The 18129-nt window shown below is 40.3% G+C and overlaps 1 protein-coding gene across 2 annotated transcripts in view; it reads right to left on the bottom strand.

Annotated features, from left to right (window-relative positions):
* Window positions 1-301: 301 nt before the first annotated feature.
* slc6a9 (solute carrier family 6 member 9) overlaps window positions 302-18129 on the bottom strand; it is a 72161-nt gene continuing 54333 nt past the window's right edge. The window contains exons 3-13 of one of the 2 annotated variants that reach the window (XM_080471692.1): window positions 14441-14572; window positions 14051-14327; window positions 12414-12546; window positions 12177-12311; window positions 11953-12056; window positions 9107-9344; window positions 8108-8242; window positions 7914-8013; window positions 6145-6245; window positions 5224-5394; window positions 302-2373 (exon numbers count right to left, since the gene is read on the bottom strand). In XM_080471692.1, the coding sequence (XP_080327818.1) occupies window positions 2101-2373; window positions 5224-5394; window positions 6145-6245; window positions 7914-8013; window positions 8108-8242; window positions 9107-9344; window positions 11953-12056; window positions 12177-12311; window positions 12414-12546; window positions 14051-14327; window positions 14441-14572 (1799 nt within the window). In that variant the 3' untranslated portion in view covers window positions 302-2100. The remainder of the gene's footprint in view (window positions 2374-5223; window positions 5395-6144; window positions 6246-7913; window positions 8014-8107; window positions 8243-9106; window positions 9345-11952; window positions 12057-12176; window positions 12312-12413; window positions 12547-14050; window positions 14328-14440; window positions 14573-18129) is intronic. The other variant, XM_080471693.1, reaches the window with a different exon arrangement.

The raw sequence follows: 18129 nt of genomic DNA, 5'->3' as shown, positions 1-18129 counted from the left end.
AATCTGAGGATGACTGCACAAAAAAAAAAATCAAAAATCAAATTTCCACACAGCCGGGAAAGATCCTTCCTTGTGTTTGTTTTTTTCCCGTTCATGCCACCATAAACCTCTGCAACTACACGACTGCGACATCCAACTGGACACTTCCCAATCAGACGCTCCTGGGAAACCTAACACTGCGTACTAAAGAGACCTCTTCTCTATTGTGTCATGTCCTCCAACAAAACAACAACAAATCAAGTCACAGATGAGGAATAGTAAACATGGTTAATATCGATTCTGTCGTTTTTTGTTTTTTTTTGTACAAAATAAACATAGGCTGTCTTTATCATTATTATTTACTAAGTTACTTTACAATAATGAGAGGTAAAAAGGATACTCCTACAGAGAGAATATTATGATGCTACATATAAAACTACATAAATCATGAACGAGTTTCATTCCGTTTTCCTCTGACAACTAGCAGCTTGTCTTTGCTCTCGGTCTCGTCGTCAGTTCCAGCACAGCTCGGCTCAGAGCTGTAAAACTCTTCAAATACATTAAAGGTTTAACTGACTGTAAAAGACTGACGGCTCGTCAGTCTCTGAGATACAAATGTTACCAAAAACATGTGCAGGACTCAGGTAACTTAGGTAATGTTTTTGGTAACATGCCTGAAACGGGCAGATTGCTACGACCCATGGGAGACACCAACTACAACACACTTGAAATCCTTTTCAAGTTCAGGTTCTCCTTCACAGACGATCACATCCAGATACGCATTTCACTGAAAAAAAAACCAAAAACGAATGCCTGGAAGACTTGAGAAGAGATGGCACTTCTAATTATGGAGTTGCATCCACCTGCTTTGTGTGAAATAGTAGGCATCTTTCAAATGCAATGACGACCGCGTGGGTTTCAGCCCCTCTGATTTCGACAGGCCAACTCGTTTGCGATAAGGTTTCAAACAGGCTGAGGAACCGCAAAGTTTACCTTCACTTGGACCCTGAGTAGTGGGCACTGGGACCTCTTCTGTCAAAACAGAAACGCTTGGTTTGTGTGTGTGCGTCTGTGTGAATGCAAAGGCAGAGAGTTACAGTACAGTTCACTGATATGTCTCTGCTAAGTTCTCAAAGTTTAAGCAGCTTTAGTGGAACAAAAGTTACTAAAATGGAGGACATGTCCTCAGAAAAAAAATCAGCCCTAAGTGTCAGTTGTCATCTTGGGTGTTTTGTTAAATCTTTCTGCTCCGGCGGAGCTTTTTTATTTTTTGTGTTTTTTTAAAGAAGCAGCAGCATAAAAAACAACAGGCTAACTCTTAAGCTGAGATCATTATGGTTGAGGTCACTGTGTGCTGTAAAATATACAGAGTGTACAAGTGTGAACGAGTGTTTCCGCCTCTTTTCTCTGGCTAAAGAATAGAGCCTATTTCCAACTTTCTGCATCCCCGACTGTAAATGGCCAGGACAGGCACGGTTTATACCCTCCTCCTCTACAGCACGTTACAGCACCACAACAAGCCTCCAGCTGTCAAATCACTGCCGCCACAAAGCCAACGATCCCAAACAGAACCAGCTAACAGGATAAAGGAGAACAGTGTGTGTGTCTATGCTGCCGCATGCACAAAACAAACATACAGCTTCACAATCTACTGTACCTCTAACTGCATATGGAGATATGAAGATGACATTTACAAGTTTTACAAAAAAAGAAAAAAAAAAAAGAAAAATGAAAGGAAAAACAAACTGCTTTATTAAATTATGTGGAACAAATTAACAGCCCATCCACACACACACGCACACACACACACACACACCCACATTAACATACACACAAATCTTTTTGGAGATGACCCAATTTTTTATCCTCCTTTAGGTTTTTTTTTTTTTTTTTTTTTTCCTCGTTTATTTAGAGACAACACATCGATAGATTGAAGAGGTTAGGATAGATATAATAAGCCCTTACAATATGTAAAGGTCTCCAGTGAATGGGATCTCCCCCACAGAGGGCTGTGGGAAAGGAGGGGGGGTGAGGATGAAGGGACAAGGGAGGAAAAGGTAGGAAGAAAGGAGGAGACAGTGGGGCACGAGGCCCGGTAGCGCTGACAAAGTGCGGTGCCGTCTATGCGCTGGGATTGGGGTTGTTGTGTGTGTTAGTGGAGCCATTGCTTCCCTGGATGGTGAGGCTGATCTCATCCTTCCTCTCCTTCTCGTTCTCCCTCTCCTTCTCCGTCTCCTCTTCCTTTTCGATCTTCTCTTCCTTCAGCTCCTCCCTCTCCTTCAGGGGACGGACCTCCACAGTTTCTTCGGAGGCCATGGGGGCGTAGCGGCCTGTCCGGTGCTCCTGCAGGGCGGGGCCCCACTTCGGATGTGGCTGACATGCGAACTTCAACCGCTGAGACAGGGAGCAAGGAAAAGATTCATTTAAAAATCAGCAGAGACTACAGGATAAGTCATTGAAATGGTCTCAGAGATAAAGGGATCAGACGGAAAGCAAATTAACTCGGTCCCAAAAATCGGAAATTCAACTAATTTGTGTTTTTTTTCTAGTGGTTAATTAATAAGATGTCTCTTTGGAAGCTGAAAAAAAGGAAATAATTGTGCCAGATTTTTATGATCTTTAGTTCAAGGGCAGAGCGGGTGGAAATAAATAACACCATTTATTTAAAAGAGTGGATTTACAAATTGTGTTTGTATTGGAATAACATGTGTATGACTTAACAGAGTTGTACTGACTCTTTCAAGCCTTTACACTTATTTTGTGTCTGTGGCCAGTTTGGCTGTGAGATTCCCTTTTTGACCTGTTCAGTCTCTTGCAAATCAACGTTTATTAATAGGAAGTAAATAGAGTTATTTTTCCTGCAATGCATGTGTAAGTCCAAAAGATGTTGCTTCTGAAAATCAAATTCCCCAAAATGAACTTGTGTCATTGACTAGACTTTGGGTTAGCCAACTCCTGACTCCCATTAGTTTTGTGTTGTTTGGCATGAAAATCAATGGAGTTGACCTAATATTGTAGACATTGCTGTCTTTACTAAACCCACAAAATATTGTTGATGTTAGTCTGGTATTAACTTTGTTATGACTTGAATAGCTCTATCTGAATTTTATGGCTGTTGCAGTGAAAAATGAAGTGCGTCAGCCCCTCTTTCCAAGATAACTTCAACTTTTGTTATCGGGCAGTTCCTCAATAGTACTGTATGGTGGTCTGATAGTTTATTTTGTGATGCTCCAACAAATACTGTAATTTCCAGACTATAAGCCGCTACTTATTTCACACGCTTTGAACCATGTGGCTTATAAAATGATGCGGCTAATTTATGGATTTTTACGGGTTAATGGGCTTCATGCCGCCAGATTCTACTTCCGCATGTTGTTTTGAGCCTCTGCTTCTCCAACACCTGCCCTAAAAGTGATATTTCTGCTCTTCGTGACCTCGTCTTGTGCTATTCTCCGTGTTCCAGAACTCCAGCAGCTGACGGCTGTGAGTGATGCGTTCAGGTGCATCACGTAAAGCCGCCCTGCTGGACTCTGTGGCAGAGAAATCTTCCTCCTCAGAATCACAATCGGCAAATAACCGATAAAATACTTTATCAACAGAGGTAAAACCCTGTGATTGTGTATTTCTCTCTCTCTCCCTCCGCAGGCTTTTCCGTAGCAGGTGGACCACACACACACACACACACACACACACACACACACACACACACACACACACACACACACACACACACACACACACACACACACACACACACACACACACACACACACACACACACACACACACACACACACACACACACCTTTCTTTCCTTTATAAGTTTGGTAGGTGCGGCTTATATCCAGGTGCGCTCAATAGTCTGGGAAATACGGTACTTAGATAGAGACTGAAGCATTTAATAGCCTTTGTAGGTGTGCACAAATTTGCATATACAGCAGTGGTGACTAGCCAATAGAGGGCACTGCCCTCCCTGGGAGATTAAAAAACCCCAAAAATGTATATACTGTAATTTTGTTGAAATCTATTTATGCTAACAAATTAACAATGAGCCCTGAATTGTGTTCATTTTGTTTTCTATAGATAATCTTAAACAAAAAAGAGGATTTCTTGATTTCTCTCTCTCGTAGTGTGTGTGAGCAGCCTGGGGTGCTGCAGAAAGCCGCCCCAAGGAGGCGGGGTTTAGTAGCGGTCTCAACAAATACTGATTAACAATATGAGTGACATGAAATTAAACCAATAAGTGTCATTTCACTTAAAGTCAGTTCTGTTTTGTTTTTGTGTGTTTTCACGAGATGTGGCCATGGAGACAAAGAGCGGTGAGTTTCTGATTATTAACTCTGTTACGTCTCTTCTAAATCATCGTTTGAAAGGAGAAATTTGGCTGAAAAGGTGCATGTTCAACTTTCTCCATTGTAGTTATTTTTAAATGCACACAAACTGAAATGTGTGAGCCATTTTGTAAATGTGTATGGGTTTGTTAATGTTTATAAATGCTTAGATATATTTTTTTCTAAACTCAGACTAACTGTCATTTCAAATAAACCAGCGCCAAAACACATTCATTTTCTAAAATGGACTAATGAAGCATATGCTTGTATTTGTATGCATGTAAGTATGTTAATAAAAGAGTCTTAATAAGTGCTCGCTATTCACTAGCTTTTTCAAAGAACTATAATGTCTCATCACTGGAGGCCTCTCTCAATCTGAAAAAGGCAAGATTGTTATGTCGTTTATAAACACACTGTATTTAAATGAAGTTAACATTGGCTGAAACTGAATAATAATGAAGAGCCCCACCTAATTTCCCACCAGCCGCCACTGACGCCAGACACCAAACAAACTTCAAAGATACCAATTGTATGACACACGTACGAACTTTGATACACACATGCAAATTCGTGTGCACACAAATGTGAGTATGAAAAAAAAATCTTTTCATCAGACTTAATTTAATGGTAACTGGCAGTTCATTTATATACAGGGTTCCAAATGGAAACGCATGACTTAATACCTCAAGCAAATATACTTCAGTTCTCATCAAGTCCTTCAAATGTCGAGTGCACCATAGTATTTTAAGACACTGACCTTGTTTTATTATGTTCAAATGTTCCAGAGAGACTTTTGTGTTGCCTGTGTTCTTGTGCTTTGCAGTTGTAAAAACTGCTCTCTTTCTGCCAGCTGTACGTCAGAGATCCTACAGAAGCCTAGTCAGATTGTAGGGAACTTTAAGGGGTTGCGTACCTCTCTGAAGGTGGCTCCTGGGGACCGTGAGATCTTGTAGAGGGCGTAGACGGGTATGCAGACCACTGAGGACAGAGCCATGGAGAAGCCAATAGCTAAGGACCAGCCGGGATAGATGTAGTCGTTGTAAGTGATGGGCTTGTACTGGATCACTGTGAAGATCAGGATGAACTACAAAAGGATACAACAAAAACACTTAATGAAATGGAATTTATGTTTCTATATCAAAACAAAAATTCAATTTCATCTCCCAAAAATCCTTGGAAAATTAAGTATAGTACATTTTCTCCATATCAATGGGAAAAACTGTGGTAGGAATGAGAAATAGTTCCTCTCAGGACAGGTGAAAACCCTGCTGAAAACAGCACTTCAGACTAATTTTATCCAAAAGTTGATGATAATTAGGATCCTAAATCCTGAATGTACTCAACAGCAAAGCGTTTAGTCACAGAACCAGCAGATGTCCCAGAGTGTTGCGCGTTAATCTGCGTAGTGAAATGACAGAGAGAACAAAAGTGCCTGAAATCTGACCAGTAATCCACAATAAGACATTTCTTGGTCAGCCCAGCAGCTTAGTGGCCTAATACTCCTGCTTGGGAAATATTATTGATAGCAGCTGCATGTGTTCATTTCCCGGTCAGTTTTAGAGGTTTATACCGGAAACAAAGCCAACAGCAGCCACACAGATCAGTGTTGCTGAAAGATCAAATGTAGGTCAAGCCCCTAACAAAATGTCAGCAGGATAGTTGAAAACCTTCAACTCATTCAGGCTGCTTAGAAAATAGCAGGGGTTAGTCTGTAGACAAAGGAACCTACAAATGAGTTTCAAGAGGAAAAGCAACTTCAACACTGGTCAAATTTCAGGGAAGATTGAGTCCATTCGCTCTCTCTCTCAAAATGAGTAGATATGTGTTTGCTTACTGAGATGATGAGGGGCGAAATGAATCTCCAGCAGACTTTGAAGAAAAGAGGAGGAGGGAAGCCCAGCATCATCTCCACATCTTTGAAGTAGTTCCTGTGACCTGCATAGGGAAGCAAATGGCAGTGTCAGATACAGTATATAATATGCAGTCTAGGATTTGCTTTGCATGTTCTCCCTGTCCATGCATACATTTTCTCTGGGTATTGGTCAGTCTAGTATTTTGGTCAGTCTAGTATTTCGCTTCTCTGTTGTTTTGACAGAAATATGTATTGTAACGAGGGTTTAAATTGCCCTCAGTCTACTCTTGGAGGCTGGTGGGAATGAATTGTCCAACTCTGTGTTTACCCTGTGATGGACTGGTGACTTGTCCAACCTGTCTTCACCACAGCCTAATGGTACCTAAATCATTGAAACTGTGCAAAAACACATATCGATTTGAGTCAAACAATGAACTTTTACTGCATTTTGTATTTTATTTTTTTGAACTTGAGTTGCAAGTACTTCATTAAACTGAAGATCTTAACAACCCATGCTGTCCACATATTTTCTGGCAATGTCCTGAAGGGCTTGTGGGGATGTCAGGCAAGGTCATCTTTATTGATGTTCAAGTGGTCACATTAGTGATTGGTGGGGTGCACACGAGGTGACCTCTAAGGAAACGTGCAGTCAGCTGTACTTCATTTTCAAGTAGTTCATGAAAGCTTTGAGCACTTTTGATGGGGATTATCATCCTGTTCTAGCATGACTCAACAAGAATGAAGTTGCCCAGTAGTGGTTAGTACTCTTGCCTTACCGTGAGAGCACCAGCTTTAGATGTCAGATTCTGGCTCCTTGTGTGTAGACTGTGTATCTCTTTGTAATAACTTTGTGATAGACTTACAACAGAGTCCATCACAGAGTACAATGCCTTTCAAGCCAAGGTCAGCTGAGATGGGCTCCAGCCCATTGCAACTCAAAGTTGGATGAAATAATCTTTTCTCTACTTTGACACTGACACAAATATCCACCTTGGACTTTTTCCATTATCCACTACAATGTGCTCGTATGTATTAGCCCACAAGTTGGCTTAGAAATGCTCTGCCAACAAACAGCCCTGTTTGTTACAGCACCTTAACAAACTGGAGTCTTTAGTTTGTAAATTCAGTATCAGTAAAGTCGATTTTCTATCTCTGGGTGAACAAAGCTTGACGTATTGATCTTCTCATGGTGCAGCCTCTTTTGGCCTGCCTGATTCTACTTTGAACGAAATGGAGTCAGCTTCAGTGAAGCGTTTCGCAGAGCTGAGCTGTGTCAGGTTTCCAGCAGTGTCAAAAATGTGTCAGGGCAAAGTCCTCATCCCTGGTTTAATCTGCCACTTTCTTTGTATTGATGGAGCCTGTTTTGTTTTTTTTAATAGAGGAGAATCTGCTTCTTGTGCGGCGAAAGTGTCTTTCTGTTAATTGATTCCTGTGAAGAATAGCCGGGAAATAATTCCTAAATTTAAGTGCTGACATGGTGCAAACTTCAGCTGTCCTTGAATGACAACATTTCTTTCATCATTTACTTTCCTGTCTCTTGCTTTTCCTTTCATTCCTACATCTCTTTGACAGATTGACATTCACTGGCGATATTTTGCGAATAGCAACACTTTTGAATGACACCATCTCTTTGTAGAGTCATCTTGTGTAGGTACATCAAGTTTTTTTCAGAGATGAGTAAAAGTCCAAGTCACCAAGAAAACCCAGGCTTCAATCCAAAATATAACCAAGGTTATATTTGAGCTTTTTACCATAAATATGCATGACGCAAATGCACATGATGCAGGATATGATGACCAGAGAGAAACTAGCAGCATAGTTGTCCATCAGTAACAGCCAATAGATCCCTGCCTGCACACACACACACAAACAAACAGGGTACAAGTCAGTTCTTCATTCTTTCTCGCAGGTTCTAGTCAAACCAAACATAAGCACAGTGGTTCACCTGTGTAGTTAGTGGCACTCCCAGCAGGAAACCAACAATGGCCACAGACAGTGTGACTACGGTTTTGTTCCTGATGATCCAGTCTGTGCCGATCTCATCCACAATGGCTGTCACCAGAGTCTCCAGCAGACAGAACTAGAGAAACCACAAGAGGAAAAAGATGTGGGGATTTAACGCCTCAAGAGCATTCACAGTGCAGAGGAATATGTTCCCCAAAGAATAATACACAATCTAATAACCGTTTAAAATCTGGGTGAACTACTTGAGGTATATGTATTTAATCTGCTATCTAATATTGTGAATAAGGTTTTTTTTTTTTATAGATTCTGATCAAATCTAATCCTGTCATAATTGAAGAATATCACACTTATAATGCTGATGACCAGAATCTATAATAATAATTAAGCTATTATACTACTAAGACCTTTTTGGGCCGGTAAAATAAAGTGCCTCTGTTCAAAGATGGTGAGGAAACATGTGGTCATCGGTGTTTTATCAGGACAATAACACAAGACATTCATTAATAAATGCTGAATCTGCTGGGGCGGCATGACACAGTCAAGGCCACAAAATAACTCTGGACAAACAACAATCCTTTACATAATATTTTCACATGTCAACTAATGGGACATCTTTTCTGGATAGTAATAAGATGTCATTTTCCAAATTGACCAATTGTGTAAAGCCCAGTCCACTGGAGGTGGGCTTGGCCAAAACCTCGAAGGAGAACTGTTTGCCAATGGAGATCGGACAGAAGTACTTCCATGAAAAACACAAGTTTTATGAACATCCATAAACAAGTGGAAGATTCTGTTTCTGTATGTATTTGTATTGGTGAATGTATTTGTATATCTATTGTTTTTATTTGTGCTGTCTGCGTTGTATTTCCACATTTTATGGATTTAGATTTGTGTTTTTAATGAAGTGTCTAACAAATTAAATAACAATAAAAACTATTTTGTAAAATCCGTAATGAAACTAGTGTGTGAGTCCACCCACCTGAGTCCCCAGTCCAAGAAGGATGAGCATGAAGAAGAAAAGCAGTGACCACAGTGGTGAGATGGGGAGCAGTGTGAGTGCTTCAGGGTAAGCCACAAAGGCCAGTCCCGGGCCGTGGTCAGCCACCTCCGACACAGGGACGTTCAGGTTATGTGCCATGAAGCCCAAAATGGAAAAGATGACAAAGCCGGCATAAACACTGGTCGCACAGTTGGTTATACTGATGATGATGCTGTCTCTGTGTGCAGAGAAAAAAAAAATCAACAATGAACACTTCAAAGACGTATAAACTGCAACAACACATTGTTTCAATTGACATAAAGGTCTGTCCAGAAACCTGCGAAAAGGTGGTGACGGAATAGAAAATAATGTTTTAATATTTTCCAGAATATTGCAGTTAGAAAAACAAGTAACAGTGACACTCCCATCAGGTGATCTGAAATGACGCATGAACATGTGTGCCAAAGAAGTGGTTAAGATAAAAATATATTCCAGTTTGGAACAAATATTGACTCTGTTCTAAGGCTGACATGCCAATAAAACCTGTCAACTTGTCATCATATACGACCAATAATGCAATTGATCTCCAAACTCATACTGACAAGAAAGTCAACTCGTGACAAAATAAACTACAGATATAAATATCAGTGATTGTATCTGTTAGCCTCGGTTATTCACCTGAGGGACTACCAATACGTCCAATGCTTCTCATTAATCTGAAGCTGTGATTGGCTCCAGTACCTGAGACTCAACTTGGTAAAAAGCAGGTATAGAAATATGTAGTTGGACGATTTATTGAAGTAACGTCAAACAGCAGCTTGTAAATCAAACACAATAAATGTTGGGCATACTTTCAACGTACTGCAGGAACATTTGTCTCAAGGCCACAGAAAATGGGGCAAAATGCTTTTCCATTTCCATTAAAAAATATGAAAGCACGGCCATGTTTGTCCTTACCAAATACAGCGTGCTTTAAATTTAAAAAAATAAAATAAAAAAAATCATAAAATACAGACCTGAATCTATTTAGTTGATCCTTTTTTTCCTAATTATTTACAGCACAGCATCAGGGAAAAAGTTATTCTCTTCTAACCTATGATAGACTTTCACTTAGACAGGTAGTGGTGAAATGTGTTTTCGGACTGTCAATTTATTCATGCTTTGTTTTGCTTTTGACAAGCATTGGTCTCATTCTGACAGGTGCAGAAGTTCAGGAATGACTGGAGAAAAAAAATACTTCCTGCCTCTGACCTAGCTTTTAACTGCATTTGGGTTTAACCAGTGAGTGTTGTGGTTACAGAGGGCTCAGTTTCCTGTTCAGGTTGTCACTGTGGACATCTTTGATGTCAGCTTCTCGCCCCACCGAGACATTTGTCCTGCCCTACACTCTTATACTTCTGCGTGCGCACCAATTGGTGGAGTTACAGGAGAGCAGAGAGGGTCCCCACTGGGACGGAGCTGCAGAACACAAGCTGATTAAGCGGTGCAGCTGTGTGCACAGATAGCGCAGCGTCTCGCTCCTGGCATAGAAACAAATGATATCTCCAGCCCTTCTACTTGCCCCCAGGAACAGTTCTGACTCCCGCACTCAGCCAGCATTTGTGGACAAGCAAAGGAGAATAAATGACATATTTTCGTCTCGTTATCGCCTCCTCGGTGCCCTTTCCTCCGTCTTAACCTTCTCCTCGTCTGCTTGTCCGGTCCGTTGGTATTCAAGCACAGAGTGACCGGTCTTTCAACACAAATCCAAAAAAGGGATTATATCTTTGTCCCTCCTCTTCTTCAACAGTATCTCACCTTCTCTTTTTTAGACCTGTCGCCTTCAAATTGTCCTCTCCTCTCCTCCTTACACTCAATACTGCAGTTTTTTTTTTAATTTATTTATTTTTGTGTTAGATATGTAGTGGTAGTAGTGTTCTGAGTTACTTGCACTTAAAAGAAAATAATTGTTGCACAAAATGTTCTTTGTTTCATTATCCTAGCGGATTTAGGCACTTGTTGACTAAACAGCCATCAGGAAGCAGAGTGAAATGGTTAATGGATTAACAAAAGGTTTTTGTAATTGTGAAATGCAAAAAGAAAAAAGAAAAATTTGCAAAAAATGAAAAAAAAGAAAAAGAAACAGTGACCATCATAGTTTAGAGAGGTTAAATACTGAAATTAAACAGTCACATGATTACAAACTGCTATATGTTTGTTTGAGTCACATTGGTCCATAATATGATAGCCAACGTCTTATTCTCCTTCACATTAGCTTTCCATCTAAATGTTTCCAACAGAGCTTCCTTTTCTTCATCTCTCCCTTCTCTGTCACTTCACCCTCCTTGTCTCAGCCCATCGTTTGTCCTGCTTTTTCTGTCTGACTGAAACGCAGAACCCTACTCCATAGTCACATCTAAGACGCTGCCAGGTGCTGTTCAAACTCACCTTTAGACTCCAGTGTCCATATATGTCCATTTCTGATCAGACAAACTATTTTACTGGTCACACATTAGCACAAGCATCCATTTATCACCAAGCTTGCTCGATGTTGATCAAGCAGTTCCCAACCCTCCTCTTATGGCGCTCTCTCTTTGTGAAACCTCAAACTTTAAGTTATTCGCTACTTCAATTTCCATTCCTTGGATGATCTTTTTTTTCTAAAGCGATCACATATTCATATACATGTATGTATTAGTGATCACAATCTGGAAGAGGATGCACATTTAGGCCAAGAGGCTGTATTCTCACTTTATAACTTCATGTCTTCATCGTAAAATAATAGTGTAAAAGCCCAAAATGCTAACCTACTGCATTAAAGCACAGTTTCTAATTTTCTTTTCTCGACACTATTCTGGAGTACCAACCTGAAACAGTTGTTGTGAAACTTATTATAGGAAGCCATGGTAATGAGACCACCCCAGGCACAACCCAGGGAGTAGAAGATCTGTGAGGCAGCATCTCCCCAAACCTACAAAAACAAACCCACATACACTCAGAAATAGTACGAGGAAGGAAAAAGAGACCAGACAACACAGATGCATCTATTTCCAGTTCATGTCTTCATCTACCCGCTAATATGAGTGCATACCTTCGCATCAAGGACTTTCTGCCACTGTGGAGTCAAGTAGTACTTGATGCCATTAATGGCTCCATCCAGGGTGATCCCACGGATGAACAGGATAGTCAGAACAACATAGGGGAAAGTGGCTGTGAAGTACACCACCTGGACGACAACAACAGAGAGATAAACATCCCGTGCAAAAGATGCACTGCACTAACTGATATTACATTGTGGTCGTGTGCATGTGTTTGGTGTGAAGCTGACCTTTCCGGATGATTTAACACCCCTGATAAGACAGAGGAAGACGACAACCCAGGATATAGCCAGGCAGCCTAGGATAGGCAGACGGACCTCTCCGAAGTTTCCAATATCATCAGAGATGTTCAACACATAATGTCTGAGAGTGGAAGAAAGACAGGGAGAGGTACAGATGCTTTAATGGTTTGCATATGCAGAATTGGCTCAAGTTGATTTTCTTTTTGAAGAAATGTTAAAAAGTAAACATGAATCTCACTTTACACTTTAAAACTATTCGATGAAATGATACTTCATGGAGGACAAACACTTGAACACTAGCAACAACTATTAGGTAGAGATAAAAAAAAAAACAACCCCTGATGTACCAACTAACAATTTAATGAGGGCATACAAAATTTTTTTCTTTTAAATATCCTTAAATATGAATTTAAATGATAATAGTATTTAAACCCTCTGCAAAGGAACACTGATGATAATTATTCATGCATCTCCATGTATTTACTACAGCCTACGGATTTTCTCCCCTGCTACTGAAATAAATCTCTGCAAATGAGGGGATGATTGATTATCGCTCTCCACACTCTACACTTTGCTTGAGCAATCAGTTTTTCACATGGTGCAGCTACACAAGATTTATGTGAGCATAAACACAGATAGTGGCGCATTTTTGTGTTGTTTTTTTTTAAAGCCTAAATATATTCTGATGTTTCAAAGTTCATGTTCACCTGTAATCAATCATTCTTCTTACCTTTGCATGTAATGGTTTATAATTTTGCTGCATTGATCTGAACATACACAAGGAAATGTGACGTGTGTCGCTTCTAATGACTCTGCTCAGAAGCTGGCACACTGCCAGTCAATCCAAATATTAGAATGTTTTCTGTAAACACAAGGCATGTTCGAAGCGAGCTTATCTTGCAGGTGCATGTCAAGTTTGACCTGTGTGTTAAGTCCAATTTTCCTTAAAGGGGTCATATTATGCAAACTTCACTTTCCAAAAGTTTTCCAGCAGCAATATGCATCTCCATACCTGGAAATGACACCCCACAAGTGAATAAAGTCTGTCATCTCTCTCCCCGGCTTGTTTAAATTTTTAAAAAGTGTGTTGCTCCAAAGAGGGAATCAGAAATCAAACCCTATATACTGTCATCGGGGGTTTAGCCAATCCCAATCAAGGTCGGACCTCCCTTTGACCCTCCTACAATTAGGCAACTCTGCTGTGGCACATGGCACCACAAGAGGAAGTACTTCCTCCTCTTCCCAAGATGGCCATGTGTTGGCGGAGACAGTCCAGCTCACACAGACACAGCAGATTCTGAATGCAGCTCCTATGATCCAATATTCCACTGGCTGAAAATCAAGGAAAAGCTGGATTTTGGGGAATAAACTTTGAATACGTTTTAAAAACACTTAATTTCATAAAATAATGGACTATCATCATTCTCCTCTAATAAATCATCTATCTAACTGGTCCCACGTTAGCTTTGTGATGACTGCTGTCGTGCCCAGGACGTATCATGACTTCACTTTTTGTTGACCGAGATTGCTTCTGGCCTTGATGATGATGATGCTGCGTCTTAAAAATAGATAAATTATGACGATACCAACAGCTCAAATGCATGTAATTTGATTCCAGTTCTTACTTCCAGTATTCCTCACTGGGGCTGGTCCTCTTGGAGCGGTTGACTATCTCGGACACTCCAGCTACCAGGGTGGTGGTAGCGTTAGCCAGGCTGCTGTTGAGCTGGGAGCCGGATCCCACCACCCCGCTGCAGGCGGGCGTGTTCCAGGGATTGTTGCAGTAAGTCCATGGCAGCAGGTTTGTCATGGACATGAAAAAGTAGTAGAAAGCGATGCAGATGACCACATTGTAATAGATCCCAATGTAGGTTGACACCACCATCATGCCGTAGCCCACACCTGGTTAGAGGAAAGATCGGGGGGTGTTACGTAACGTCACACGTACATTTTGACCACATTAACTTGACTAAAAACGTCTTCTTGATGAAATTAAACTACATGAAAGCACACACCTTTGAACATAGGGCTGATCTTCCAGACTCCCAGACAACCCAGGCTGGCAAACTGTCCAAAGGAAAGCTCAAGGAAGAAGAGGGGGATGCCGCAGAACACCAGCATGATGAAGTACGGTAGCATGAAGGCACCTGGAGGTGAAAAAATGTAAAAAGAACTCACACCAGTCAACACCGTCTTCATGCTCATACATGGACTGAAAATGTGGAAAAAGAATATTGGCGAATGATCAGAAAAATAGCTCATGAATATGTTTCGGACATTTCAGTGACCTCCCAAGCAAGAATAAGTCAGTTCTGACTTATTCTTTTAGTCTCTAAAGTTGCAGTCCCACCGCACATTTTGTGCCGGAATGGGTTTTTGCGTAGTCCCACTGAAAAGGTTGTGGATGGTACACAAAAAAACGTGACCACTGGCTACGATTTTCTGCCACCCCTCCGTTGAGGTACCTCGCACTGAGGAACGGATCTGTGAGGAGGAACGACAACACAGCCGTCTGCTGATTGGTAGTGACGATCATCACTCTGTTTTTTTTTTTCATTTTCTCCTAAAACACCTCAGTTTCACATTTCCCTCTCGCCAAGAATCAGTGATCATCATAGTTTTTGGGGTTTTTTTTCCGACTTGCCCGCAATATTTAAATATTTCATCGGCCGAAACCCTCCTGTTGTTTACATACGCCGCTTTGTGCTCACTGGTTGTTTTATTAACTGGGTTTATTGAAACGTCGGCGCACGACACATCGCGGTCTTTCAACGAGGCGCAGACACTCCTCTCAGTAACAGGAGAGGAGGAGATTCAGTGGGAGCTGGATGCTTCTTGATTGAAAAAGCTTATGCTGTGTCACAGAGAACGAGGCTCAAGGTTTTACTCTGCTGGCCGCGTTCTTCGCCCGACACATCCCCCGTGTTGTTCACAACCCCGCCTACATTTTAACCATACTTTTTGTGGTGGACCGTGGGACAGATATGGGCCTGGGTGTACCGTACCCTCGCGCCCCACCACGTACTGCGCGGTGGAACTGTGGCTTAAATGAACTTGAGCTTTTCATCGACACAAGAATCACAAATATGTTGTTCATGTGTCCTCGAATAACAGGTTTGATCTAAAACAGCATGTGTGAAAAACACATCCAGTGAATACAAAAAACACCATTGTGAATCATGGAGATCGTGCACTTAAGTTGAACAATGAAGTATCTCAGAGTGCGAAAAGAGCTAACATGAACATGAGTGTTATATGTGATAGTATCTATCAATGGTATCTTAATATACTACATTACTCACTCTTCTGAACACAATTTTAAATGTTGTTTAGTAGTTTCACCTATAATATGTCATTCACTATTTCACTCATATAATATTGTTATTTCTTTTTCTTCAAATACCTACTCCAAATAAGGTCATCTGTAAAAATGGTGGAAAGCATTCTTTATGTACCATTATTATTAATAAAGAAATTGACCAACGATGGAAGAAGTTTCGTAGAGCAGTGCCTTGTTGAACATTTGTGCAAAATGATGAATGTATTTTTCCCTAAAAACAACTACGATACAACTTAAATCTGAGTCATTGGCTGAAAAGGAATAAATAATAGATGATACTGAAGTTTTATAAAAAATCTTAAAACTTCTCTGTGTGAACAGAAAGGTCACTGAAATGTGAAGCTTAGCCAGCCTGGACCGGAAAGCAGACATTCATCTATAGGGAATGTCTATTTGTCTATGGTGTGCATGTGTGTGTATGTGTGTGTGTGTGTGTGCTCCCCCCAAGCCTTTTTTTCTTTTTTATCAGTATGCGAACGAGGTCGGAGTAACCAGCTGATATTGTACAACACCAAAATCTTATCGGCGCTGGTAAAGCTCAGCTCACTTATCTGGAGCTGGGCATTAGCTAATGTATGACCTACATACAACCTGTCCTTGAATGGACATACAGGCCTTCCACACACATCATATAATCTAAATATCAGCAGAGTTAACATATGACATGTGGTGGACCTCACTGGAAAGAAATGATCAGAAATAGGGAATGAGGTGAGCTCAAACTAACAGACTTAGGCGTTGGTTTTGACGAGTGATTTTTCCTTTTTGTTTTTTGGGTCAAAGCAACATTCAAAAGCATAAAGTGCTCATCATGGCCTGTTTCATCCTGCCGTCGGCACTGTGTCTTAAACATATTTCATTGTCATCATGTTCTTGAATGCAGAGAATATCTGGGGTCAGCACAATGATCATTGATGAAGTTATGCAGCAGTTGATACCTCGTGTTAATAAACACTGTGAACTCCCGCACCAGGTCCCAAAATTGGTAATAATGACACTTGAATGACAGATCTGTTCTGGAAAAACTATGTCAGATAGTCCATAGCGAGCTTATAAAACTTTATTTTCTATGTTATCAAAATACTGAAAGAAATTACCTTAAATGTATGTTTATTGTACATGTATAGACCAAATATATCAAACTTTGCCATTTGCAAATTGGGTACATTCACATTTGATTGTATTAATTCATCAGTATTAATTTGGAAGTGATGTTACATTGATTTATGCAACGTGCACTACTGTCGTGCTTTTCACTGTGCTGAAGACATTTCCTGCCAATTTGAAACATTGCACAGATGTGGTACTCGAAAGAAAATGTATTTTTAGTGAGCTTATAATTCAAACCAAAGGGAAGAATTTTACTTACTGAACAATTTAGAAAAGCACAAGCTAGTATGTTTTTAACTTTAGATTAATACCACTATTATTGTTTTTGAACTGTCACAGCTGCATCTGGTGTGAGATTAGTTTGCTCTGTTGACATGAACTTAATTCATCTGAGTGATTTCCAAGTTTATTTCCCCCGTTAAATATCATCTCAGTCACTTTATCCATCCCATGATGCTTTGCACGCTTGTCCACTTGTGACATGCACACGTGATATCTCTTATCAAGCTTTACCAACATGACTGTATACAAGACAGATTTATAAGTGAGACAAATCAAGCTCGTGTTTCCTTTTGTTTTGTTTTTGCTTTCATTTGTGAAAACTGCATCCACCAGTTGAGCTTTGCCACCTCACTGTTTCCAGAGACCGAGGCATTAAACATGTTTTGTTGACGTTACGTAACAAACATGCTCAGACAAGTACTTGAAACTCAAACCATGTGAAGCCACTGACATGCCATTCACATGGACAAAGTAACCCGAGAGTAATTTGAATCATAATTAGAGAAAAAGTGTTTAATGATCGTAATCAGATTGGCATTTTACCAGATTATAACCATGGTCTAACCACAGACCATGTAGTTTGACTTGATCTCTGGCTTGTGAGTACCTGGGTGTGTTGGTTTTCTGTGTGCACAGACATAAATAAATATAACAGTGTATGTGCACTTCTTTTTTGCTCCAATGTCTAAATATTTTAGTATAAATCCAATAAAATTTGACTTTTAGCTCTTTCACAATATTTTACTTCAATATTGCTGAACTAACGCTTTCCGTTGTAAGGGACTTGACTGTAAAGCTTTCGGCTGCATTGCTGACTAATGTAGCATTACATCACAAATCTTTCATGTCCTCCTTCTCACATTTCCCTTTGTAATTTCAATTCAAATTCACTCTTTGTCTGCAAGTATGATTAAATATCTAAGTAGTTAAGATTACTTTACTTGATGGTATTGCTAAGATAAACGGGCTCGA

Source organism: Lipophrys pholis, assembly GCF_963383615.2.
Source record: "Lipophrys pholis genome assembly, chromosome: 1".
Lineage (NCBI taxonomy): Eukaryota > Metazoa > Chordata > Actinopteri > Blenniiformes > Blenniidae > Lipophrys > Lipophrys pholis.
Note: the sequence above shows the minus strand (reverse complement) of the source record. Positions and strands in the feature narration are given on the sequence as shown.